The sequence below is a fragment of the Miniopterus schreibersii genome, assembly GCF_964146895.1.
Source record: "Miniopterus schreibersii genome assembly, chromosome: 20".
Classification (NCBI taxonomy): domain Eukaryota; kingdom Metazoa; phylum Chordata; class Mammalia; order Chiroptera; family Miniopteridae; genus Miniopterus; species Miniopterus schreibersii.
Genome location: NC_138122.1, coordinates 27,979,432 through 27,999,308, shown reverse-complemented (window position 1 = coordinate 27,999,308; position 19,877 = coordinate 27,979,432). Strand labels below are relative to the sequence as shown.

At 49.2% G+C, this 19,877-nt stretch overlaps 1 protein-coding gene across 1 annotated transcript; it reads left to right on the top strand.

The window, feature by feature from the left end:
* Positions 1 to 781: 781 nt before the first annotated feature.
* On the top strand, positions 782 to 18,611 carry CHFR (checkpoint with forkhead and ring finger domains). Its single transcript, XM_081123169.1, has 17 exons — positions 782 to 1,020; positions 3,052 to 3,151; positions 4,361 to 4,470; positions 5,291 to 5,350; positions 5,472 to 5,678; positions 8,431 to 8,598; positions 9,996 to 10,155; positions 11,004 to 11,158; positions 11,247 to 11,409; positions 11,988 to 12,130; positions 12,337 to 12,453; positions 12,858 to 12,941; positions 13,444 to 13,514; positions 14,445 to 14,532; positions 15,486 to 15,593; positions 16,028 to 16,100; positions 17,383 to 18,611. Exons 1-17 carry the CDS (start codon positions 888 to 890, stop codon positions 17,423 to 17,425), a joined length of 1,983 nt encoding a protein of 660 aa, XP_080979295.1. The 5' UTR covers positions 782 to 887; the 3' UTR covers positions 17,426 to 18,611.
* Positions 18,612 to 19,877: the final 1,266 nt, after the last annotated feature.

Sequence of the window (19,877 nt, the reverse complement as noted above, 5' to 3'; positions counted from 1 at the left end):
CTGACCCGGAATCACACCGAGATCGCGCGGCTCCGAGGTCGGTGCTCAGCCGCGGAGCTACGAGGCTGCGACGTCGCTGGTTTTTAAATTCAGTAATTTCAGCGTTACACGCAGCAAGGCCTTCTACTTTGGAACGCCTTCCTCTCCCCACTCATTGTTTTCTCGAGGTTGAGAAACAGACTAGATAAGCAGGGCTGGGCTGGGCTCACCCCGCTTATGAGAGCCGCGCCCAAGGCTGCGATCAGAGCTGGCAGTGCGTAAAATCGGGAATTTTCCCCGTCACTCCGCGAGTAGATAAGCATTGGCCTGAAATTACGGTAATGGGGTAGAAAAGTATCTCAGATTTTAACACGACTCTCCTGGACTCTCGGAACTGCTGAACGTGTGTGCTCACCTCCACTTCCAACACGGCTTTAAGATTTTGGGTCCGCGCCCAGGGTCCAAATTACTCCGTGCCTTTTGCCCTGACTTAACATGGCGCGGGCGGCAGCTACCGCCAAGACGCAGTCGTCGGGCCAGTATCAAAGATGGCGTCCGGGCCCTCAGCCTCCAGTCTGCGCACGCTCCGCCAGCCCCCACACGCCCACTCCCGTGGCCGCTCTGGGGTCCTCTCTAGCCGCCGCGCTCGGTGGGCGCCGCCGCCAGCCAATGGCAGGGCGAGGACGCCGCGGACCCCGCCTAAGGATCAGCTGAGGGATCCGCGATGTCTGTTGACAGCGGCGGCGGCGGCGCAGCCGGTTCCGGGTTCGGCGCTGGGCGGGGGCTAAGCCGGGCGGGCGGCACGCGGGAGGCGGCGTGGTGGGGGCGCTGAGGCCCGGAGGCCACGGGGAGGAGCCGCGGGCCGCAGCCCGTCCCGCCGTTTCCGGGTGTCGGCAGATGTGAGTCCGATGGAGCAGCCCGGGGAAGGCGAGCAGCCGCCTCAGCGGCCGCCGTGGGGGAGGCTCCTCCGCCTGGGCGCCGAGGAGGGCGAGCCGCAGGTCCTCTTGAGGAAACGAGAGTGGACCATTGGGCGGAGGAGAGGTGCGCCCGGGGCCGGGGAGGGGCCGGGGAGGGCCGGAGGGCCGGGGGAACCGGACAGCGACCGGGGTGGGGACGGGCTGAGGGACCGGGATGGGGCCGCGAGAAGGGGACCGGGGACGGGAGGCGGTGAGGGCCGGGGGCCGCGGCTGGGGCAGGCGGCGGGCGGGGCCGGAGGACGGGGACCCGGGGCCGGCGTGGGGGCCGGAGGGCGGGACCGGCGCCCCGAGGCCCCGGGCGGGGCGCCGTGCGGACCAGCTTTCCCCCGGGAGCCGCCATTTACTCCCTGGGCTGCGCCCCGCGACTTCCGAGGGCCTCCCGCAGGCGGTTCAGCCCGGGACGCCCCAGCCCCGGCGCGGTCTCCGCGGCCCCCCGACGGCGCGGCCCCGGTGGGAGGCGCGAGGAGCCCGCGAGCGGGAGATCGCCGCCAAGGTCGCGGCCATGTGGACATTTAAATGTCGCGCTCTTAGCTCTTCTCCGGTGGGTCGGAGGAGTCACAGGGAAGATGAGTAGAGTGGAAATGTGCCAGAGCCGATGGGATGCAGCCAAAGCAGGGCCTCCAGGGAAATGTGTAGCTGCGGCCCCTTATTGAAGAGACCTCAAGTCCCAGCCCCCACAACCCCCGAAATCCTGGTTGGTCCCGGAAACGAAGCCGGAGGCGCGCAGCTGCCCGAGGTGCCCCTGCTCCCTGCGGGTCAGGCCAAAAACGGCTTCGTTTGTCTGAAAATAATTTATCGCTCTGACTGTATACTTTAAAAAGGAGAGAATGAGAAAGACTACTGTTTAACCTCAATATCAAGTTAATTTTTCTACAACTTTGGACGTGCTTACCTATCATTAGAAATTTTTGAAAAGCAACCTAATTGGCTTTAATTGATGTAATTGGAAGTTTGGTGAAGACCAGAAGCCCTGAAGACAAACTGCTGGGTTTCCACCCGGCATCACCGTGTAATTTGCTTTGCGGTACCTACTTGCCTTTCTGTGAGAAGTCACTGAGAAGGTTAAATGAGATCACCTGTGTGAAGTGCTTAGGCGAGGCCTTAGCATTAGCCACTGTTGTTATGGCACAGTATTATAATTACAGCGTTTTACATGTTAATACAAGGAGCAAAAACGTGTTGGCTTAATCTGCTGCTTAATAGAAGTCATTCCAACATTAACCTTTCCAGCAAAACCTAAATTGCTGTAATGAAAGCTTTTATTCTTTAGATTTAAGGACAGAACAAAGTATTTGAAGGTTTTCTCCTTGCATTTAATGAGGATTGAGGGATTGTGTTTAGCTATAACTGCATCTCCCTTCTGTTTTTAATTTTTTTTTAATATATCTTTATTGATTTCAGAGAGAGGAAGAGAGAGAGACAGAAACATCAATGATGAGAGAGTCATTGATCGGCTGCCTCCCACATGCCCCGACTGGGGATGGAGCCCACAACCCTGGCATGTGCCCTGACCGGGAATGGAACGGTGATCTCTTGGATCCTAGGTCAGTGCTCAAACGCTGAGCCATGCCCGGCCAGGCTGTTTTTAATTTTCTTAAACGTGCCTATAATAATTTTCTCAGTCATATAGTCTGTGACTCTGACATTGCTTCACTTTAGTATGGTTTATGAAACAGGTTACACAGAGAAGAAATTAAAGACTAAGTTAAGGTACTGAAGAATTACATAACTAAACCTCTTAGTATTTTTTAAGTTCTGTAATATTTAGCAGGCTAGCTACAGATGTGTGCGTATTGTAAAATTGTCACCCAGGATCTGTTGCTGTTTAGCTGGAGGTGTTGATGGGGTATCCTATCCCCTAATGGGCAATCAGGAAGGTTCAAGACACAATTCCTGTCCCTTTACATTAGATTAACACTTAAATCCTTTAAACATTTTTCTTTGTACCTTCTTGATTAGGTGTTTTCTCCTTAAGTGCATACAACGTGGGCCCTGATTTCCAGCCACATGCAAACATTCCTCTCTCTGGTTCAGCAAAGGGCAGTATTGTGCACGGTACCCACAGTCATATTCAGGTGTCCCCTCTGTGTTTTAGGTTGTGACCTTTCATTTCCTGGCAATAAACTAGTCTCTGGAGATCACTGTAAAATTATAGTGGATGAAAAATCTGGTCAGGTGTCACTGGAAGACACCAGGTAAGCGCTCTCTGAGCTTTTCCATTTCCTCTTGTAGCGTCAGGAACCTGACTTAAAGCCAGTGACTGTGGAGGAGAAGCGAGGGTTGGTTTTCTGTAACACTGTAGTTAGCAGGCCCTCAAGGTATCAGGAAGTATACCTTCTCTCCAGGATGAGAAGCTCAGTGACACCTGGGTGTCTGTGACCCTTCTTGAATGTACTCAAATTAAAGCAAAAATCTCTCAGAAATAAGACTTAAAAGACAATGATAAATTTTTGGTTCTTGCAAACCTAAAATTACACTTCTTCCCCCAAATAAAATTTTTTAAAAATCTTTTATTATTATTTCTTATACAGCATGTGGACTATGTAAAAGAGAAAAGCTTCCCAAAATCCCACTTACCCGTGAACAATACATATATATTTTGCATTAATGAGATTTTACTACGTGTTGTTGTATCTGCTCTTTTCATTTATAATGTCTCTGGAGTCTTGACGTGTCAGTATGTCTAAATCTGTCTCATCTTTTCCATTATTACTATGTAATAACTGATGGAAATTTATTATTTTGACTTTTCTTATAAGTGACACTGCAGTGATCCTCCAAAAACACTTTGCAGTATTTTATTAGTTTCAGATGTATGTCATAGTGATTCAATATTTATGTGCATTATGATCACCATGACGACTCTTTACCATCTGTCACCATACAAAGCCACTACAGTATTACTGACTGTAGTCCTGTGCTGCACATGACATCCCATGACTCGTTTATTTTATAACTGGAACTTTGTGCCTCTTAGTCCCCTTCACCTATTCCAACCGGCCCCTCAGCCCCTCCCCACTCTAGTAACTGTTCTGTTTGTTTTGTTTTCTAGATTCTACATATAAGTGAAATCTCATGGTATTTGTCTTTCTCTGTCTGACTTATTTTCACTCAGCACAATACCATCTAGGTCCAACCGTGTTGTCGCAAATGGCAATATTTCATTCTTTTTTTGGCCAAGTTGCTTTCCATTGTGTACATGCACCACTTTTTCTTTATCCAGTCATCTATTGATGGGCACTTAGGTTGCTTCCACATCTTGGCTGTTGTGAATGATGCTGCAGTGAACCTATGGGTGCATGTATGAAAGTGCCTATTGAACTGCTTTCCTAATGGTGGAAAAAGAAGTTTTTAACTCCAGGTGGTTTTAAGTAGAATAAATTGCATTTTTGTTGTCTTTGCAGCACCAATGGCACAGTAATTAACAAACTGAAGGTTGTTAAGAAGCAGACTTGTCCTTTGCAGACTGGGGATGTCATCTACCTGGTGTACAGGAAGAATGAGCCGGAGCACAGTAAGGGGGAGACCCTCTGGGTGGACACAGGTGCTGTGCAGTAGGGAAGTCCTGCCATAGCTGGGATGCTTCTTGAAGAGTCCATTGAAGCAGACTTTTCCTGTGGGAACATCCATGTTAGCGACACTCTTCTCACAGTTACGTAGAGTCTGGGTGTGAGTAATGTCTGTCAGGAGTGGGAGCGTTGACCTTGCAGTCTGAGCCCCAGCGCTTCAAAAATAGAACCTTGGTCTTGAGCCGTGAACCTCAGAACGGCAGCCACGGAGAAGCGAGTGGGGATGGGTTAGGTCCTAGTAGAAAAAATCTGTGTTGTGGGAATAAGGCTTAGAATAGGGGACTGGAGGCCCTGGGTAGTCCTGCTTTGGAGACTGTAGGAGACAGCAAAGCTTAGACTGGCTCCCTCAGGGCTTTTCCAGCTCTGAGTGTCTGTCTGTGGAAGAAGGAGGACATGGGGCAGGGAGAGTCAGGGTGAAATAGGAGGGAGGGGGGATATTCCCAGGTTGTCTGCAGCATAATCCCAGCCAGCCCCTGGCCACGCAGGAAGGTCCCAGGTCTGTGCCTTCTGTGAAATGACAGGAAGGCATTGATTCTTTGCCTGGCCAGTGCCTTGCCTCCTGACTCCAGACATGTTTTCCTGGGGCTTATTTTAAAGTTGGTTAAGATGTTTTGGGTCATTTGTGTTAAAATCCCTGAAACTGGTGAATGTTAGTGGCTGACAAGTGAGGACAGTCGACGAGGACAGAGGGACAGAGGGTGGGGGGAGAAAAGTGACCCTGGCTGGTGCACGGCCAACACCGCCCCACGGGGTTGATCCTTGCAGATGTGGCGTACCTCTACGAATCATTGCGTGAAAAGCAAGGAGTGGCACAGGACTCCTTTGGTAAGTGAGATCACAGTAAAAGACTTTAGTGTGACGAGGAAGCCCCTCCATCTGCTTGCTGTGTGGGAAGCAGTGGCACTGTGAGCCCTGACGGCTCCATCTGCCGCTTTTGTGCTTACAGAAGCTAATAAAGAAAACGTGTTCCGTGTGACCAAAGATACCTCAGGTGCAGGGCGAGGGGACGAGCCCCAGGTCCTGCCGTCCTCGCCCACCACTCAGGCATTCTTTGAGGAACCACAGCCATCGACATCGACGTCGGACCTCTTCCCCTCGGCCTCTACCTCTTCCATGGAGCCCCCTGCAGGGCGAGTGCCACCGTCCAGCTCTGGTGAGATGAGGGTCTCAGGTGGTAGGTCCATTAGTTCCTGTTCACTAATCTTGACCTATGTTGTTATGAGACAATAAGCCACTAAGGAATTCAGAGGTGGCATCAGGCTCTCAGTAGCAGGATTTCTGTGTAGTAAATATTCTTGTTCCAGCCCTAGGAGAAATGCTAAAGGTCCAAGACTGGTACCATGGTACTTCTCACAGTTTCATTGGGGTATAATTCACATCCATGAAATCACCTGGAAACTGCTGGTCTGCTCTGTCTTTGGATTTGTCTCTTTGGACTTTTCATATAGAGGGGACTCTTCATCATGTGGCCTGAGTCTGGCTTCTCACTGAGCAGCATGTTTTCATGACTCCTCTGGAGTAGCATATTTCAAACCAGTTTTACTTATTTTGGTCTTTGTAGCATCAATTTTTACTTTCATCCCTGGTTTCTGGGAAAAAATAACTCCCTAGGTGCAGTATGACGTGAGCGTTCCCTGTGGTGGTGTTACGACCTAGAATATGTGTGCATTTGTTCCCTAAATTGGACCGCACTATACATATTAATATTTTTAGCTACTTCCACATTATCTTTAGAATTACCTTTTCAAGTTTTAAAGTCTTTTTGAGATTTTGATTTGGGGAGAGTTGACATTTTTGCTCTACACAGGAAAAATGGCGTTTCCCCCTGCTTATTAAGCTCTCTGGTATTCTTCAGTCAAGTTTTACACCCTCCTCCACCTAGTTATCCCTAGAATACCTGTTCTCACATTCTTACATTATAGCCCAGTCTGCAGATTTTATGGAATAGAGACCCTTTTAAATCTCAGTGAGGGTGTTTGGATGTGAGAAACAGAAAACCTGGCTTCCAGAACAAAGTCAGGGATACACAGCCCACCACAGGCTCATCAGCTGCTGGTGTCACCACCCTCTCTGTCTGCCGCATGCTGCCTCATTGTTCTTCTCTTTTCATCTTGTGGTTGCCAGAGCTCCAGCCATCCCACCCACATTCCAAGGCAGGAACCAGCAGAGCCTCCATATCACTAATAATCAGAGAAATGGAAACTAAAACCACAATGAGATATCACCTCACCCTTGTTAGAATGGCCATCATCAAAAGACAAGAGATAACAAATGATAGTGAGGATTTGGAAAAACAAACCCTTGTGGGATTGTAAACTGGTTCATCCACTATGGAAAACAGTATGAGGTTCCCCCAAAAATTAAAAATAAATCTATCATGTAATCCAGCAATCCCACTTCTGAATATACATCTGAAGGAAATGAAATCATATCTCAAGGAGATATCTGCACTCCCTTGTTTGTTGCAGCGTTATTTACAATAGCCAAGGTGTAGGAACAGCCTAAGTGTCCACTGATGGATGAATGGGTAGAGAGAATGCGGCACAGCCTGGCCAATGTGGCTCAGTAGTTAAAGCATCGGCCTGGAGACTGAAGGGTCCCAGGTTTGGTTCTGGCCAAGGGCAAGTACCTCGGTTTCAGGCTTGATGCCTGGCCCTGGTCAGGGCATGTGTGGGAGGCAACCAACTGACGTGACTCTCTCACATCTCTCTCTCTCTCCCCCCCCCTTTCCCCTTCTACTCTCTGAAAAGCAATGGAAAAAATATCCTTGAGTGAGGATTAAAAAAAAGAAAAACTGGCCTATATTTACACATGCATGTATATAATGGAATTTTCTGCCATAAAAGGCCAATGTATTCATATATTACTTGTATACTTTTTAAAAATATAAGGAGGATAAACAAACAATATTACTGTAAGCAAATTGTTCAGATGGAAACTTAGGTCCAATTGTGTAAATTTGGGGAAATTTTTCTAGCTATATGCCTAAGTGTAGACATACGAACAAAATAACCACAGTTAATACTCCCAGGGCGCCTGCTATATGTGCGGTAGGGTGCCAGGCACTTTTGTTAATTCTCACCGTGAGCATCATTATAATCTTCATTCTGGAGTGAGAAGCCTGTCTGAGCATCAGAGGCTTCAAGACCATAGTGGGAGAGAATCAGAGCCAGGCCCCGCTTAGGAAGCTGCTGCTTTTCTCTCAGTGTACAAGTAGTTTGTTCCCAAAACAATTCTGGCTTTTCTCTTTCAGCTGCAGGCCATTTTTTTTTTTCAAAATAACAGCACTTAATTATTTGAATGTTGCAGACTAGATATGTATTATAATGTACACAAGGTCTTTATTAAGATAAAGGTTATCAGAAAGTTTTTTTACCTTTCTGTCGAAGTTATCCTGATTTATGACTCTGTTTCTTGCTATGAAAACCAGTACTTTCCCCAGGAGTTACTCTTCCCTGTTTCCCTTTGTCACCCTTGGAAAACAGTTCACACCCTCCATCCCCACCTGTCTGGTCTTCCTCTTGCAATGAGGCCTGCTGCACCCTCTTCTGAAAGGTCTCTACGTGAACTTCTGTGTCAGCAGTGTGTGTTCCATGGTGATTAGCATGTGGATTGTCCCCAGTTAGACTAAATGTTTAAGATTGTTCCCAGTCACAGACATCTGTACCTTTCTCCCTGTGAATGTGCTGCATGCCCCCAGCTCCACCAAGCACAGCGATGGGCATGATGCACACAACACATTTCAGATATTAACTGAGTGGATGCGTATTTCTAGGAAGCACATATCATTCTTAAACACGGCATCTTGGACTATCTGCATTTGGTTTGGACCAGTGGCGTTTCACCCCTGTGTGCACTCCTTCTTAGAGGGATGGATCAGAACTTTTCTTATTTGTCTCTCACAGCTGCCAGAGGTGCCGGTGTCTCCCTGAAAGGGTGTGGTCCACCTGTGACAAGCCCTGGAACCTCCAGTGTCCCTTCAGTCGTCCCCAGCAGAGAGGGAGCACCCCTTCCTGCATCGGAACTGCAGGGTCAGGAGGGTCTGGAGCCCATCAAAAAGAGAATGAGAGGAGGTCAGTCTCACGGTTCCCTGTGCCCCTGGCCCTTTGAGCACTACAGGGCACCCATCTGCCCCTAGTGGGGCCTCACCTCCTACAGAAATGCAAGTGTGCATCTCAGGCTGACCCTTGTGGTACCTCAGCATTTTCTGATTGTAATTCAGGACTGTTTCCTTCCCGTTTATTATCAGAAGATGTTCTTGGTCTGGAAGCAGTGCATCCAGAATTGTCTCTCTTCTGATCTAACCAGTTCCTTAGAATATGTCATCTCTAAGATATGTCATCTTCACACTGTAAGTGATTTAGAGAAAAATTTGTACTTTAAAAGACAAAGTTAAGCCCTGCCGGGCATGGCTTAGCGGTTGAGCATTGACCTAGGATCCAGGAGATTGGGGTTCGATTCCTGTTCAGGGCACATGCCCGGGTTGCAGGTTAGGCAGCCAATCAATGACTCTCTCATCATTGATGTTTCTATCTCTCCCTCTCCCCCTCCTTTCCTCTCTCTAAGATCAATAAAGATATGTTTTAAAAAAATAATAAATAAATAAAAGACAAAGTTCAGAAGAGTGTAAAAAATATTTGGGTATGTTGTGACAGGACAACAGCTATGCATCAGGCCTGAGAGCAGCGGTGGATTGGAGGGCAGGACAGGAAGGTGATAGTTTACTGTTTGGCTGAGCAGTAAATACTTAAGCAAATAACCTGCATACATTATACCAAGCCAGCTGTTGTTTTACAGTCAATTGGGAAGGGGGCCCTGAGGAAAGAATCCTTCTATACCTTAGAAGGTATCAGGAGATGATGTCTAAAATCGACCTAAAGGTAGCTCCACAATTCAGAAACACGGGCCACACGAGGAGGAAAGGCTAAAACACACGAAAGCAGTTTCCTCGAAGAGAGGTTGACAGTGAGGAAAGGCTGGGCAGAGGTGCTATTTGTGTTCTCTTTTAAATACTTTTAAACTTTTTAACTGCACACAAGTATTTCTTTAATTAAAAATAAAAATCATGATTAGCAACACCTGAGCATCATAGGAAAAAACACCAGCAGAAGAAAGGAAAAAAAGTTTTAAAGCTCCTGGTAATGCCTCAGTCTATACTTTCCAGCCATCTCCTGTGTATGCAAGTCATGTTTTTTGTTTGTTTAAACAAATGAGAGTAGACACAGCGACAGTTTGACAGCTCGACCTTCCCTCTTGACTGTGTCTCCTGAACATCTTTTTTACGTTATGAACTATTCTAAGACAAAATTTTGGCATACTAGAATGAGACTGATGGGACTGATTTAAAATGCCATTAAAACACTGGCGAGGACTGTGTTCTGTCTGCACATTAAAACTTTTGTAAAAGAACAAGCTAGCACCTGTTTCCTCCTTGGTTGTGATGGTCACAACCGGTCCCTTCCTTTTGCAGACGGGGAATCCAACTTGAACCTGCACTTGTTGGTCACAGACCAGGGTAGGGACACCCACAGTGCCCTCGAGGAAGTCAGAGCTGCCACCGAGAAGCCTGACAAGATGGAGGAGACACTCACGTGCATCATCTGCCAGGACCTGCTGCACGACTGTGTGAGGTGTGCACGTGTGGGGAGGCTGGATGCCATGGATAAAGCAAGCTTCTGGGTCAGGTTTGGGTCGAGTCTGCTGATGTTACCATTGTCATTTTCCTTGAATGGCCAACAAGCCAAACACCTGCCCCAGTGACCAAGGCTGTAGAAGAACCCATGGCACTAGTGTGGCTGTGGCCTTGGTTGACATGGTCATATGTAACCTAAGTGCTTGGTCCACCTCAGGTGTCAACCAAGTGAACTGTACCTAGTTAAGGAAACATAGTTAACAGAATGAAGGTCCCGGGGTGGCTTCACCTCTCTCCTTTTCTGTGGGAAGACTTAGCTCCTCTCTGAGTTTCAGCTTAAATGCAGACCTTTTGGGCTTGGTGTCTCTGTTCCTCGTATTCCTGAATTCAGTGTGCTCTCTGAACCTCCTGGAACAGAATCGCACATGGCTTCTAGTTTCTTTTAATTAACAGGGACTGAGTTAAAGTAGCTTAGGTTGAATGCTGTGTTTTCACGTGAGGACCGTTTTCAGGTGGGATATGGGAGTCAGGCGGCATTCCTGGTCACTAGCCAAGGATGCAGACGCTGCCAGCTGTGGACAGCACAGAAGTACAGGCTCCAGGCCCTGCAGAGGGGAGAGCTTGGGGGCTGGTGGTTTGCTCGCTTTTCTGTTTTGTTACCAACCCACAGCCTGGGCAAGGCCACGTCCTCCTCTGGGGAGAGAGGCAGCATGACCCGGAATCCTGGCTTCTAACGCTCCAGGCAGGCTGTGCCCTGGGGACTGGGGGCTGCTGTGGCTTGGTGGGCAGACGCACCACCTGCAAGTGCCCTGCGGGGGTGTCTGAAGACCCGTCCTCGTACCTCAGCCTGCAGCCCTGCATGCATACCTTCTGTGCGGCCTGCTACTCGGGCTGGATGGAGCGCTCCACGCTGTGCCCCACGTGCCGCTGCCCGGTCGAGCGGATCTGTAAAAACCACATCCTCAATAACCTGGTGGAGGCGTACCTTCTCCAGCACCCAGGCAAGTGAGGCAGCCACTCAGCTCCCAGAGACCACTGTGTGTCCCCAGAGGCCTTCCCGCCAGCAGAGCTGTGTCCTTTGAATTCCAGACAAGAGTCGTAGCGAGGAAGATGTGCAGAGCATGGCTGCCAGGAACAAGATCACGCAGGACATGCTGCAGCCCAAAGTCAGGAGGTCTTTCTCGGACGAGGAAGGCAGTTCGGAGGACCTGCTGGACCTTTCAGATGTGGACAGTGAATCCTCGGATGTTAGGTGAGCCTGCACCTGTCAGGGAGCGGGGCAGGCTCTGCACTGAGCAGTCAACTCCCTTGTGTTCTGGGCTCGCTTCTGCTCTGTGACTTTGGATAGTGATGCTCCCTGTTTTGAGTGTGGTGAGTAGGGGTGAGCACTGAGAACAGCCCTGGCTCCCATGACTGTGAGAGCATGTCCTGTTCCAGGTGGGGACTGAGTGGCCGTGCCCCTGGGGATATCATGCAAAGCAAGGGGTAGGCAAAAGATACCTCAGGACCCCCAGAGTAGCTCATGGGCGAGGGCTCTGGAAACCATACAGGAAAGGGGAGCCTGGAGGTGGCAGAGAGCAGAGCCTTCTGACTGCTGCTGCTCTGGGGTGAGCAAGGATGGAAGGAATGCTCACCCCAGAATACTCACTGGGTGACAGCAGGTGCTACAGGGCTCAGGCCTGATGAGGCCTGAAGTGGAGATGAGGTCCACAAGTAGAGAAGGCACTGCCAGGCTTGGGGACCTGGCCATTGTCTTGTCACCATCACTCGCTTCCCTGAGACAGCTGTTACCGGTCCCTCTGAGTTCAGGCCTGGGTGCTTCCCTTGCAGCCAGCCGTACATCGTGTGCAGACAGTGCCCTGAGTACCGGAGGCAGGTGGGGCAGCCACTTCCCTGCTCAGGGCCTGTTAGTGACCAGGGGACACCACAGGCCTCCGGGGACACACCATCGACATCCACCAGCATCACAACAGGTGAGACGGCCGTGCCTTCTGTGCTGTGGCTCTGCTATGAGGATGCAGCTGGCATTTCTGCTGGCTCCTCTCTGCTTTCCTGTTCCCTGCCTCTACTGGTCCTACCACGTCTCATAGCTTGTTGCTTCTCGTATCTGTTTCTAATCTGCTCCTTCTGCATGTGTCCCGACACACACACTGACCTGAACATCCTGTCTATTCTGCAGCCCAGGATTATGTGTGTCCCCTGCAAGGAAGCCACGCCATATGCACCTGCTGCTTCCAGCCCATGCCCGACCGGAGGGCGGAGCGTGAGCAGGACCCCCGCATCGCCCCCCAGCAGTGTGAGTTAAGGGCATGTGCACTGTTTACAAAGCCTCACCTGTGTGTCCTTCAGGCTCAGAATTCAGTGTGGTGGGAAGTAAGGATGCAGTTCTGTTTCCATTGCAAAGTCCACGGTCCCTGTGGCCATACGAGTCGCCCAGCTTTTCCCACCAATTGGTGAGGCCATCCCTGCCATACACCGAGTTTCCATACTTGGTTTTCTTTCTGGAGTCTGCATCTCACATCTGTCCCCACATCCAGGCCACAGTCATTCTATCGTGTCATTTTTGTGTCTGGTAGATAAATACGATGCTTTAATTTAGAGTTTGGGGGTTGCTATTAAAATTGAGCTTGTGTATTTGATGGACCTTTGATCTGATTCCTTACTGAGGTGTCCTGCCTGGCGATTATGCTGTTTCCACAGGTGCCGTCTGCCTACAGCCTTTCTGTCACCTGTACTGGGGCTGTGCCCGGACCGGCTGCCTCGGCTGCCTGGCCCCCTTCTGTGGTAATGCCACTCTTCAGCTGGTGGCTTCAGCCTTTGCATGTTGCCTTGGTGCATCTGAGGGCTGGACAGGGTGGTGTGGCCTGTTGTGTGCCCCAGAAGGGTAAAGCCACTATAGGTCATCACAAATTAACTACCTTTTCCTGACATACTGCATGGGTTTGCCATTTAAAAGTGTTATCTGAGAACCAAGCAATAATAGGAGAATTCAGGGGCTCCTGAGTTCAAAGTCAGGAGGGTTTGTTTATGCACAAGGATCACAGTCCGTAAAAGGCACATCTGGCTACAGCCTTCAGACGTGTGACGGCAAACCAGGCGCTGAGGAGACTCGGAAGCTGGCTGTGTTGGCAGGGTGGGAATGGACGTTGTAAAGTTGTATTTGTCCTGTAACTTTTTCTTCTGTATAGACTGTGATGAAGGAAATGTGGTTACCTAGCTGTCAGGTGGACGATGTTTTCATGACATGGGTATGAAACCAGTAACGTTGCTTCCCTCCACCCGACAGAACTCAACCTGGGTGACAGGTGCCTGGATGGGGTGCTGAACAACAACAACTACGAGTCCGACATCCTGAAGGTACCGGCTAGGCCAGGGCCGAGAGGGGGCCTCCCCAGGACTTTTTCAGTTACCTTGATAACTTTGAATTTTCTCAGTCGTGTGATACTGATTATCAGCACCCTGTCTTTCCCCATGTCCCAAAAACCAGGTGTTTCCTTTATGCCCATTATCAATCCACAGGAATTGCTTCCGTGGTTCGACTCCTTGCCCCACGTGGGCTTTGTGGACTGGGCCAAGGCACCACCAGGCCTTCTCTCTGGCTCTCTTCCTTTCTGACCATTTCCTTCCCCGTGTCCAGAAGCAAGCCTGGCTTTTAGGATTTTAGTATGTTTACTGTGCACATTAGTCCCTTGACAAGGACTTTGCCTTCATCCCATGTACGTGCAGCGTTACACACAGGACTGAGGGCCTTCTCTCCTGCATGGCTCGCTCCTCAACACCACTGCCCCTGTTAGGTGTGCACGTGGTACTTTCTTGTGGGTTTGTACAGAAGGAGCTGAGTAGCTCCATATGTGAAGGGCAGAGCACAGATCCAGGTCCTCAGCTTCCTTGTCACATGGTCATGGGCCAGTTGCTACACTATGGCTGCTCTGGCCAAGAGTGTGTCTCACACTCCTGTGCTGGGAATGTCCTTACAGACTTTTAGAAAGTATGTGTGACTCTATACTAAAGGTTCTGGAAGCTTTGAAGGAGCATCTGGACAGGAACCCTTGTGCACTGGTTTGTGGTTGTGTTGCCATGTTGGGCTGGGTGGCTTGGTGTACCGGCTCTTCTGGCTGTCCTAAGCCTTGGTCTTGGAACCAGGGCCCCATAAAGATGTGCAGCTGCCCTCTACAGAGACCCACCACGTTTTCTTTGGCTTTACTCACCTTTGAGGACCTTTCACAAGCCATTTACCCTCTTGTCCAAGCTCATGTTTTTCCTGTTGCCTTTGTTTCCCCATCACAGAATTACCTGGCGGCCAGGGGTTTGACGTGGAAGAACATGCTGACTGAAAGCCTGGTGGCTCTGCAGAGGGGATTGTTCCTACTGTCTGGTAAGCTCATTGTACTTGCTGTCCTGGCAAGAACTCTGGTGCTATCCATGGTCCTTTGGCCTCCTGTGAAGCAGTCACACTGCCAGGCCACCTTGACACTGCTACCGGTCTGCTCTCCCACATCCACAGCTCCAACCTCTGCCTACCCTGGCAGAGGCAGGAAGAAAGGCCCTAATACTTCTGAATATTTTTAAAAATGGGATCCTGGCTCCTGTTGTTCCCAAACCCTCAGGTTCCTCTTTGGCCTGTCATTCGTTGTGTTGGTGACTGTGAAGGCTTGCCCCCTCTACCACGGACACCTGGTGCCCTGTAAAATGTGATTTTTGTCGCTGAGGGAGGCTGTAGAAAAATCAAGGGATTTTATTTTTATGAAAGACTTGAGAGGTTTGCTGGGAATCCTTCCAAGCTGTTTCTGTGTCTTGAGCACACTCCAAGGAGTGTCTCGGGTGTTCTCTGCTTGGCAGCTGTGTGGTTGCCCAAGTATATCAGCTGGGTCTTAACTCTTTCCCTTTTTAATAAGAATGGCATGGCTTCCCTCAAAATGTAAGTGGATGGGCAAGTATGAAGGGTAAAATAAAAACCTTTGGAAATTCTACCACCTAAAAACATACCTAGTGACAATATTCTCATGACCACATAACCCATGTGCACATAACTTTCATAAATAAAATCCTACCACCTATTTTGTTGGTTTTTTTAAAGATTTTTTATGATTTTTAGCGAGAGAGGGAGGGAGAGGGAGAGAGAAAAACATTGATGTTTTGCAGTAAGGAAATACTTGGCGTCTGAATTGGTTTTGTTCTTGTTTCCCAAACATCTAGCCCACTGTCTCCCCCTTTTATGGACCAGTGCATTAGTTCCCCAATAGTTTGCACAGCCATGTCTGTCCTGCTGTTCCAGTCACTGATGTTCCTTATCTCTGGCCATCCCCACATGAGGCTGTGTTCTTCCAGATTACAGAGTCACGGGGAGCACCGTGCTGTGTTACTGCTGCGGCCTGCGAAGCTTCCGAGAGCTGACCTACCAGTATCGGCAGAACATTCCTGCCTCCGAGTTGCCAGGTAAGGGACCCTCCATTCACCCCCCATCTCACTCCTGTTTGCTGTGGCTTCCTCGCTCCTGCATGGTAGATAGATACTGTCTGGGCCTTTGTTTGGTGTTCTTAGCAGAGGGCTGCCTGAGGGCCATGCTCTGTCAGGACCATCACCCATCTGGTGCTAGCCCAGGCCCTGGGTGTTGGCTGTGCCATAGGTCTCTAAATCAAGATGCACAAAACACCCTGGAGATAGCTGGAATATTCTCATTTCCTGAATTGGGTTTTCAATAAGCATTTTTTTCTTTTCCTGGAACAGTGGAAGGAAACTAGTTGTTATGCGTGACAAAGTGCTGTGCATTTCAGCTGCAGTTTCTCTTTGGGTCGCTAGGTAAACTCCCTGAGCTGTTTGTGAGTGTGGGGTACAACATAGTACTCATTGTGATGTTTTTCTCTTCCTAGTGGCTGTAACTTCCCGTCCCGACTGCTATTGGGGTCGCAACTGCCGCACTCAGGTGAAGGCCCACCACGCAATGTGAGTGCTGCTTGTTCTGCTGGGTGGGGACCGTGTCAGCTCAGGTCCTCAAGGCTAGAGGGGGTGACACAACCCTGCAGAAAAGCAGGCCCCTGTTCTGCTAATGGGATTTTTCAAGTGTTTTGGCCAAGTTGATATCTCAGCTTTTAGGGATGTTCATGAACTAGCCAGCTAGTATCTACTTATAAATATACCACTTTAGTCATGTAGTATACAAAGTAGTATTATCATTTAGGGACTCTGCTTTCCTGTAACCTCATTTTGTGAAACACTTGCATGAAAATGTCTGCCTCTATTTTCCTCCTATGTAAGCACAGCCGTCATTCCCAGCCGACTTGTTGGAGAGTTAGCTCTTTACAGATCAGTGGCCATAGTCACTGAGAACACCCTACCCGAGCCAAGGGATTGTGTACATGCCCCTGCACCCCTGGGTCTGTCACTGGTGCTGTTAGGGAGTGTCTGCGATCACTCTAAAATGGTCGCTCACAGGGTGGGTATTCCCTTAAAGGACTAAGCTCCTCACCTCCACTTTTAAATCGTAGGTGAGGTGTTCATATAATCAATCAGTCACATGGAGTGATGCTGTGTGGGGATACTGTGGTCCCCAGATATTTGTGGTTCAGATTACAGTACAGATGACCCTTGAATGACGAGGGTTTGAACTGCACTGGTCAGTTGAAAACCTGGGCATCAACAGACCGCACAGTTCAATCTCACGTTGCTCGAGGGTCAGCTGTAATTGAGAGTCTTAGTGCAAGAAACATGGTAAGAACTCAGGTAAGGGCAGCTGCCTCTGAGGTGTGACTGGAATAAAATTCTTGCTTTATGTTTGAGCAAAAATAGTGTGAGGAACAGACCATTTTATTATAAGAGAAGGGATTTCAGTAGAAACTGGCTGACCTTTCTTGATAAAAACCTGGGTAAGGATGGTAAAGCCATAACCGTCTTTCTTGGGGGATGCCTTGTTCTTTGCAGAGAGGAAGGTGGCCACACTGTCACCCAGCAGGCCTGTCCATCAGCGCCATGGGGATGCTGAGGACTCGCAGCTTTGAGTCTCTTCTCCAAGAAAATTACCTAAAATGTTCTGTTTCTATTTTAATATTTGAAAGGAGAAAAGACAGCTGCTTTTGATTAGTTTCTGTGATAGTGTTAAACTTACATTGCCGTGAACCCCCCGTGCACACAGTTCTCATGGGGTCATCCAGTGGGCTGTTGTAGAATTGACTTACTTGAATACTTCTCTGGTGCTCACCTGGGTAATTTGATGGCTTTCTCTCTGCAGGAAATTCAATCATATCTGTGAACAAACGAGGTTCAAGAACTAAGCATCTGAGGAGGCACCGAGATGGCTTAGGCGTACAGGGGACAATGACAGCCTGTTTCAGGAAATACTAAATACAAACATGTTAAGGGCATTTTATAGTCCCCCTCAGGGCATGCTGGGGTCTCTGTATCCAGCACTCTGGTGTGACTTTTTCTGTGGAGGAGACCCTGTCATTGAGGCCCAGCCACAGCCTGGGAGACATGGGACACATGACCGACCTCTGAGCTTGGGGTCACCCATAGTGCTTCAGCCAAAATAGCCATCAGCCGTCCTCTCCTCCTGAGGTGGTGATGAGCAGATTTGCTCTCTGTATCTTTCCCACAACTATGGTTAAAACACACATCTCTCTTCAAGAAAAGTTTCATGGGAGGAAAAGGAAAGTTTGTCGGAAACGTTCTGTTGTTTAAGGAAAAGGTTTACAGCCCACAGGCTGTGCAGTGCCCCTCGGGGAAAGCCACAGCTCTTACATGCTTTTTATTTTAATAGAGTTGGTGCTTATCTTCTAGTAAGATTTAAATACCACAAACTGTAGCACAAATAATATAATTTATAATATACAAATTGACTGAAATTGGGGATAGTATGGTATTTGAAAGAATAAATGTATGTTTCTCTTTATTAATAAAAACATCACCTGATGTCCAGAACTGTTAACCCTGGACACTGACATTGAGTACATGGCCCCCTCACAGGCTTGGATAAGTTGGATTGCCACTACCCCGAGCCTGGGAGGAAACAGCGCTGGTCCCTGCTACTCCTCTGTCAGCAAGGCTGCAGGTCCCACCCACTCTCCCCATGTTCTTTATTCCTTCCTGTGGGGCAGTGGCCATAGGCAGCCAAGGTGCCAGGTGCAGGTCAGCCCTGGTGGCACCCCAGTCTCCCTGGAGTAGCCCCTTCCCAAGAGCATGAGGAGCGTTTGCTTCCACTAGTCCTTGCCCTTTTCTCTGGCGTTGGGTTTGCTGTCATCTGGAATAATACTTGAAATTTTGTTCTTTGTAAAAGAAAAAGTGTTTTTTATCTTTTGTTAAAATCACCTGTAATTTTTTTTTGCAAAATTGTAACTTTTTTGCTTCTTCTCAGGAATACGATTTTCAACTATTGTCTTGCTCTTGATACAGACTGAGAAGCAGCACCTGTGTGTGAGAGAAGGCCTCCTTCCTGTATCTAATAAACAAGCCTTTTCTGTTTCTCTCTCCACATGTTTGTTCGTGTATGGGTTACGACATGCCCCTTCCCGTCACAGGGACAGGCAGCTATAGACATCACTGGTTACTACTTACTACTAAGGAGATTCCACCGAGCTGGCTTTCAGGCACAAGTAACCCAGGCCGGGGGCCCAGGTATGAGCACCCCAAAAAGGTACAAGGTTTCTGCCATCCCAAAGGAGCCACAGCCTATTGGTCCACGTTGAAGCCACAGGCTGTGTTATATCTTTGTTGCAAGTGTGTGCCCTTTGCCTCTGTTACCCACATTTCTATCCAGTCCCTTGGGAAGTCAGCAAAAGTGAGTGCAGCAGAGAGAAGTGCTTTTGGTATCGTGCCTGGGAAAACAAAGACCAAATATGGAGAGGCATACCATGTTCATGGATTGAAAGACAACATGGTAAAGATGTCAGTTCTCCCCAAATCAATCTATAGTTCTGTTCTAATTCCTATCAAAATCCCAGGAAGGATTTTTATAGACAAGTTTATTCTAAAATGTATGTGGATGGGCATGGGTCTCAGAATAGCTAGAACAGTGAGGAAAAATGACATGGGAGGAACACCCCTCAAATACTACAGCTTCCTGCAGAGCTCTGGGGGTAGGCTGGGAGCTGGCAGCAGAGCAGAGACCCGGGAAACACCCACACAAGCAGCCAACTGGTTTTTGAGAATGTGCAAGTGAATGGAGGAAGGACAGTCCTCAAGGGTGCTGAACAATTTGATGCGCATAGACAAAAGAAAAAACCTGACCCTCATGCCATATGCTGACAATGCGTTTGGTGTTTTTGGTGTGTGTTTTTTTTTTGAAAAGGTAAAACGTTACTAGGATCCAAAGCAGGATCCGTTTTGTATTGGCGCGCTGGGAGGTTTGGGGAGCCCGGGGCCGAGGGCCCGCCTCTGCGCCTCCTAGCCATGCCCCGACGGGTCTCGCGGCAGGTGCGTGGCCACGCCCGCAGCTTGACAGGTGGGGCGGGGCCGGGGCCTTGGGCACGCCACTTCCGCCGGAAGTCCAGATGTCCCGCTTCCCGTCGGAGTTGGTACTGCAAGTCCGGGAGCTGCGTTTCTAGACGGGGAAAAGCCGCAAACTCATTTTCTGAAACCCGCCTCGAGCCACTTGTGAGTGGGCTCGACACAGGCCCAGCGGCCGGAGAAGCCCTTGCCCGAGGGCGGCTGCTGACGAGAAGAGGTCCTCTCTTCCGGAACGAAGGCGGCGCGCACAGGCTGTTTCCGGGGGGGAGCCAAAGCCGTCGC